This window comes from Theobroma cacao, chromosome 9 (genome assembly GCF_000208745.1).
Source record: "Theobroma cacao cultivar B97-61/B2 chromosome 9, Criollo_cocoa_genome_V2, whole genome shotgun sequence".
Taxonomy (NCBI): domain Eukaryota; kingdom Viridiplantae; phylum Streptophyta; class Magnoliopsida; order Malvales; family Malvaceae; genus Theobroma; species Theobroma cacao.
Window position 1 is genome coordinate 6,338,411 of NC_030858.1, and position 7,722 is coordinate 6,346,132.

The 7,722-nt window shown below is 33.9% G+C and overlaps 1 protein-coding gene across 1 annotated transcript; it reads right to left on the reverse strand.

Annotated features, from left to right (window-relative positions):
* Window positions 788-4,068, reverse strand: LOC18588679 (U1 small nuclear ribonucleoprotein 70 kDa). Its single transcript, XM_007013248.2, has 9 exons — window positions 3,892-4,068; window positions 3,354-3,452; window positions 2,819-3,255; window positions 2,367-2,430; window positions 2,232-2,285; window positions 1,880-1,948; window positions 1,732-1,797; window positions 1,566-1,634; window positions 788-1,100 (listed from the first exon to the last, which is right to left on the reverse strand). Exons 1-9 carry the CDS (start codon window positions 4,000-4,002, stop codon window positions 1,020-1,022), a joined length of 1,050 nt encoding a protein of 349 aa, XP_007013310.1. The 5' UTR covers window positions 4,003-4,068; the 3' UTR covers window positions 788-1,019.

Genomic DNA, 7,722 nt, shown 5'->3' on the forward strand with positions numbered 1-7,722 from the left:
TTGAAAATTCTATGAAATAAAAGCGAATGGAAGAAATAACTCCTTGGACTTTATGGAATTTATGATTCTCCTCTTCTTACATTTAGGATGAATTTCTAATATAGCAGGATCGCAGGGTTTAGGACAAGAATTCAGAAGAAAATGGCAGGGGCTTTTTGGGCAGGCAAATCCCAAGGATTCGCATATTGTTTACACTTTACATATCATTGCATCGCGCTGGTCTTCAACATTGCCAAGGCTGGGCATGACTACTTTGTTTATAAAATTATTACTTCAGACACCATGGTGAACAGTTGACCCAGGGAAATATTATCATTGTTGAATTGACATTTTTTGACGTGGGATCCCATCTGCCTTTTTCTTCCAAATTGTCCTACAACAAAAATGTAAAAGTGACAAAAGTTGTTAGATACCCACATCATTCCTTGCATAACACAGAAATGGAGTCCCCATATTCCATATTCGTCTGTATATTTAATTCAATTGTCAAGACTCGAGACCAAACTTCCAAGCCAGAGGCTCTCTCTTCGTCTTAGATAAAGACATGGCCTGTTATTGAAACATCTTGGGCTGGACGCCTAGACCTGCAGGTTAGCACTCATCTCATAGGGTGATGGGTGACCGTTGGGCCATAGGCTCACAGCCCCATAGTCGATTCAAATAACCTGGTTATGAACCCCGTTTGGACGTACGGGGTCCAATGCTGTTTAGGAGGCACGTAAGCTGGAGAAGCGTTCCCACCAAACTGCCCCGTACGTCCAATCAGATTTAGTCACTAACCATCCACTCAGATAGAATTTGCAGCAGCAGATGACATACATTAATAACAATCAGAAAGTATGGTCGAACAACACTCCAGATATCAGTATATACATCTAAATTGAGGAGCTAGCTTAATACTTCAATCTCCTGATGCTCTATTTACATAAAGGTACAAGTAGTCCAACCAAAGGGTAAGGCTGCGTGTGTCATCTTTAAACAAATGAGACATCAGAGGATTACTAAACTTCAACATAAAATCAGGCAATGCCATTTGCCAAAGTACCACCCCGTACAGCCACATCATCTTCACTCTCTAGTATTGCTGAATCAACAAGAGACTGCAAGGAAAAGTTATAGTGAGTATGATGAGTGCTGCTATTTCTATCATGAATGATTGTAAAGACACTTTTTTCTAAGCTCCTTAGATACTGAGACCCTAATCCTGCTAATCGCCATATGGAACCTCACTGCTTCAAATAACTATTGAGCTATATTCGTTCAAAACCTTTAACTACAGAACTAAGACCTACTTCAGCTGAGAAAGCTACATGTAATACAAGGGTAGAAGCATTAATGTATGCAAGTTCCCTATGTAGGGCATGTATGCAGTATTTATCTTAGCAATGGGCAAAATTGACCAACAAAAAAATTGATACATAAGACAAACAATAACATGCAATTATGTGCTTAGTAATATTGCCACAATCATTCAAGTATTTGGCTCCAGAGCATGTTTTAAACCAAACAACAGAATAAAATAGCAATTGCACATAAATCATGACCAACAGAGTGAAGAGGCTAACCTGAAGTTCTTGTTCACAGCTTTTAAGTTTTTCCCTATACTCCTTTACTTGCAGGAAACATTTATGCAGCTGCAGGTCATTCATTTGATATAAAAAATTTTGTACCAAAAAGAAAATTTTAAATTTTATTCCAACCATATTGCAGCAGAGTATCTCAGAGGACTACCTTGGTTAACTGCATTTTGCGCCGAGAAGAGAGCTTCTTTGCAGAAATTAATGAATCCTCCAAGGTCTATATGAATCGGATCAAATTCTTAGTGATGAAATGAACCAGGCCAAATAAACTGAAACCATGGGTAATATGATAACTATACCTTAGATTTTTTCTGTAAATCCAAAACAATTTCTTGTCTCTCTTCTAACCTCCCTTCCATCAGCGAAATCTGACAAGTGAATAAACATTACTTTTTCTAAATATGTTTGTGTGTGTGTTGGTTTAAGTGGGGTAGGGGTGGTAAACAACTTTGTAAACACCACTCAGAAGGTGATATTCTGACTATAGTGATTGCCATGGTAGTGCAAGTGCAAGAGTGTGTATGCACCTTCTAAGTTTCAGAGCAGGATATTTAACATATGCATAGACTGTGCCTAAATTCTATTATATCTATCTACCTATACAAGATGTCTTAGAAAATCGCCACAAAAAATTCTAAATATGTAGCAAACCTCTTGTTTAAGTTCTTCCCGACTTTGAATCAATCCTTCAAGCTCATTTTTCATCTGGAAACAAAACATAATTAGCAAAGGTGAAAGAAGAAATTGAGATTACACAAGTATGCATCACAACAAAGTTGAGATTACCTGATTGTAATCATCACTTGAATCTGATGAAAGCCCTCTGCTATGGTGATCATTGTTTATAGAGCTGCAAAATAAAAATAAAACATTTTATAAAATATTAGAGAAATAAAACTCAAGCCACTGCTAAAACTGAACTAATTCATCTGAAGGAAAACAATGCGACTTAGCTCATATCAGAACAAGGTCAAGATGGCATGAAGGATTAATTGAACAAACATATTATATGTGGAACTGGAAGATTTCAGACTGAAAACCATTGACATAAAAATACTAACATAGATTGATATTGCAGCCATTCATACAAACTACAATGGAATCAATATCAAGATACTGAAGAATTCTATTACTCGTCAGATATTGTAATAAAAATCAATAAGTATTAAGTAACCAACTTTTGGCAACCCCCAATGCAAACAATTCTTTAGAAAAAGAAAGGGAAGAGAGTGTCCTACCCATTCCATCTCAACTGTTGCTCTTTGTCCTCATCAAGACTTCTATGATAACCATTGGTTCCACTTCCATCAATCTCCCTATTCTGATCCAAACTGAGCACATGACTCTCCCAATCCTGAATATGGTCCCTGCTTTCTCCTCGCACATTATCCTCCACATCTCTGTTAAGATCTCTATCCAATGAGTATTCCCCGGCTCTATCATGATCATGACGCTCGTATCCTCTTCCTCTTCCAACATCATGGTCCCGAGACTGATCATGCTCTTCGGACCTATCACTATATCGATCCCGATACCGTTCCCTATCACGATCATGATCTCTTTCTCTCTCACGTCCCCTATCCCACTCACCCCGTCGAGAGCGGTCACGATTGAAATTCAATCTGCCCCCTCTAGTTGTCACTTCATTCACTCTCACAACTCGACCATCGATAGTCTAATTAACAATTTCAACAATGTCAAGTTTCAACAAGTTTGAAAACAAGAAAGAACAAAATCATAGCATGTTCCATGGAACCAACAAGCAATACATACCCGGCCATTCATATCATTGATGGCATCATAAGCTGAACGAGGATTTGTAAAAGTAACAAAGCCATAGCATTTTCCTCTAGTTGTATGATCATTAACAATCTGCAAGCCAAACAACAACGGCACGCTTCAATTTTTAAGAACACCCTAACGCTAGTTGAAGCAAAAAAAGTTTGACCAAACAGAACACAAACATTTGCCTTAAAGAAACAGGGACAAACATGATTAACTAACTTACTACTAGAAACAAGGAGTTACTAGAAGGCAACAATTTCATCCCGGGTTTATATTTTCTAGTAATCCCAAATTGACTCCCAAATACTAATACTTGGAAACATTTTTAAAAAATAACAGTAAAATTACTAGAGATTTTCCATCAACTATCTTGCTGCTAAGCTATTTGGAAAAAAAGAAAAGAAAAGACGGAAAAAGTTTAAAGAATTAAGAACGAAAAACAGAAACCCTAAATGAGTAATAGAAAGTAAGTTAAACGATGAAGAGTCAATGCGTGGACTTGAAAATTAAACGGACAGAGGAAGACCTTCACGGCGACGACGGCGCCGTATAGGCTGAAAACACGGCGGATAGAGGCTTCTGTGGCGTCGTAGGGGAGTCCTCCCACGTATACCGAACTGTCGTCGTCGATCGTCATTTTTCCACTTTTACTCCAAACTAAGGCTTCTAACTTTTCAGGGTCTAAAGTACAGTGGAAATAAAACTAAAAGGTTTTTCTATCCAAAATTGTTTATTATTTATATTTTTGAAATACTTATATATATATATATATATATATATAAAGAAAAGGTAAGTAACAAAGAANCTATATATATATATATATATATATAAAAGAAAAAAGGGTAAGTAACAAAAAGAAATACCATGTGGTTTACTTAACTACATTATGGTATTTTCAGTTACATTTTTTTATATTTTAAAAATAAAATGATTAAAATATGTTTTATTTCATTAATTTAAATATTAAAAATAAAATAAAAAAATCTTTAAAATTTTTAAAAATAGACATAACTGTGTTACATAAAAAAAAATCTAAAAATACATCAGATAATTAAATGTAAAATTTTAAACTTAAAGATGCAAATTAATTCTACTTCAAACTACAACATATTTTTTTATAATTTATTTTTTAAAAAAAGGGTTGATATATGCAATAATTTTTGAATACAGATATGCAATAATGTTACTACAAAAAAATTTTCAATAAAATTATAAACCTCAATACATAATAATAACATAATGTATTTTTTTAATTACATTTTCAAAATATGTCCTAAACATAATTAGTATCAAGTGCGATAACGTCTTTCTTAATTGATAAGAGAGGCAATAGTAGATTATATTTAAATGAGTCTATATTTGACATATTATTGATGTATAAATTTTATACATTATTAACGAATCAAATGTTACAAGAATTAAAAATCAAATATTTTTAAATTATGAATATTTATTTTTTAAAATTTTTAATTTTTAAATTTAGTTATTAATAAAATGATAATATTTGATTCAATAATACATAAAATCTATACACTTACCCCACATCTATCTAAATTTTATTTAAATTTGCTCACTATATAGTACCCTGTCAGCGAGAACATTGCTCTTTTGGGCTTACTTTTTGGGCTAAGAAAACCACGTTAGAGAATAAAAATTAGGGTGAAGAGGTAACAAGAAATTTGACACTCGAAAGGAAGAAAAAATGAGAAAGTTTTGATAGGAAGTTACTTGGTCGGTGGTCACTTTTATAGACGTGTGAGTATATTGATTATTATATAAACAACAGGTCTGCTAAATTGTTTAAGGAATAGTTATTAATTCAAGGCTTCCTTTTTATGTTCAATGGAGCTGAACTGAGGGTTGTTTCATGGGACCTTAATGCTTTAGTGTATCTCTGCTTGTTCTACATTTGTCGTCCAACAATCCTGTGTTTCAGCTTCATTGATTGCTGGTCTGTTAATGATTTTGCAGAATGACTGTGGGCCTAGCTGAAGAATGCTGTGAGAAAGATTAGGAACAGAATCATTGGTTCATGAAGATTTTTGGACACTTGAAACAAATGATATGGAAACAAATCATTGGTTCAATGCATCACCTACTAATCATTAAGTATCCATACAATTCTACTGGCTCACAATTTGGGTTCACATTGACAGATATATTGCGACTTTGAGTTTGAGTCATTTTCTTGTTCTCATGGTTGAATTTTATCCTTGATGGAAAGTAAAAGTAATGAAAGAAATTCTTTTGTCACTGAAAATATAATACTTTAGATAACATAACGGTCAATAAAATTATATGTAATTTATAACATTTTAATATTAATATAAGAATTTATTTAAATAAAAATTGTAAAACTCTATTAGCTCATGTTAGCTTAGACCTTAAAGGCCTCGCTGTTGCAAGTTCATTAGAGCTTTAAACGTTTTATTTACCCGAATTTGTCTAATAATCAGATTCTGAGACCTTGGAACATTATTCACTGAGGAAACATGGACACCAGCATGTTACTGTATGTTGTGGACGGTGGAGATTTACTGGATTCATATGTTGCTGATGCTATGCTTACATGTTTGCAGAACTTGTCAAATTTCATCTTAGAATCTTTGGTTGTCGGGTTCAGACACAAGCCTGTACTGTTCCTAATTGATCAAGTTTTTACGTGCTTGTCTTTTCCATTTAAAATTAGCACACAACATCGTGAGCCGTTCTATCCTAGCTACCTTAGCTGCATTTGCAAAGTAGCTTCTTTTATGATTGGGTTATAATAGGAATTAGGGAGGGGGCACCGCCAGTCTAATTGCAGTAATAAAGTTGAAAAGAGGTAGGCATGGTGGCGAGTCACCTCATCTGTTCTTTGTTTCTGTTCCTTTACTTCTTTTACTTTTAATAGGGTAACATATCACTTATGTGAGATCAGGCATAGTATACTAGATTTCGTGATGATAAAATTACTTTAAGGTTTCATCGGGAAAGATAAGGGTATAGGTTAAGTTTGATATATTGTTATGAATATAATTATTGAGAATATAAATTTATAATATTTAGTAAATTATAAAAAAGTGATGGTTATAAAAAATATAATTATTAAAAAAATTATATTATAGTATTTGATTTAAAAATATTTTAATAAAAATATAATATAAAATTACTTTTATGTATAAAATTATAAATTTTAAATATAATTTTAAGCTACTTGGCATTTTCTTTCCCTTATGATTGCGAGATCCAAACATTTTTCTTTCTCAGATTCTCTCAACTTTTTAATAAATTACTTCGATTATAAACTATTTAAAGTGTTTCTCTTTCAAATTTCGATATCTAAAATACAAATTTTTCTTAAACATTTTTAAAAATTTTAAAAATTTGAGTTAAGGTTTCATAAAACTTTAACAGTCTCAATCTCTCCAATTTTTTAATTTAACAAAAAATTTTGATCCAAATGTACCAATAACTAACTACCCTTCCTACAAGTGGCGAGAAAAAAGAAAGAAGAATATAATAGAAAATTAAAAAGAAGAATCGGAAGGTCAAGTTAAGGAAAAAAAAATTTTTTACTTTCTTTTGCTAAAGAAAAATAACTTTCTCCTTGTGAAAGTGAGAGATGGGAATTCATTGCAATCACATTATAAATAGGAGAACTTTCTCATCATAAAACACTAATCAAACAATGTAAAGTAATTCCCTAAAATTTAATTACAGGAAATATTCCTCGCTTGCCGTTTAGTAAACGCCCCCGTAGAGGTGGAGGAGCAACCATTGATTTGAGTAAAAGGTCCGAGGTCTCTGCAAGTTGGGGCAAAAAGCTAGGACTAAGAGGGAACTGCGAAAAGAATGTACCAAATAGTAGATCCTAGGAGGACCTCGGAGAGCGGTGGACTCCTGACCTGACGTATGAGTGCGTAAAGAACAGAGTAGAAGGGCCCGCCAGATGGGCTAGGCGGCTAGGCCTAACTCTAGGTCGTTCTCCTTAGTCCTTAAAGGCCTAACCCAACTTTGATGGACCTACTCTTTCTGTCTTTTGTTTATTAATAATTTTGTTTGTTGATACGACTACATTAAAGCCTTCCAGGAAGAATGACAGAGGCAGGCAAGCAGCGGTAAAAGAACAGGAGAGGAGAGCCATATGTAGAGGCATGCAGTGGACAAGCAGAAGAAAAAAACCTTGCTGCATTCCTGGCTCGGCAGCAAGGGTGTAAATCAGAGAAAATTTGTACAATCCTGTAACCATCCTGCGGTGTTAACAAGATGCATGTTTATCTGAATTACATCACGGGAGATAATATTCACTCATTGTTTTTTGTTGGTGGCCTTCTTTTGACAAGAATGATGGAACAAAGTTACAAAATCTTCATCC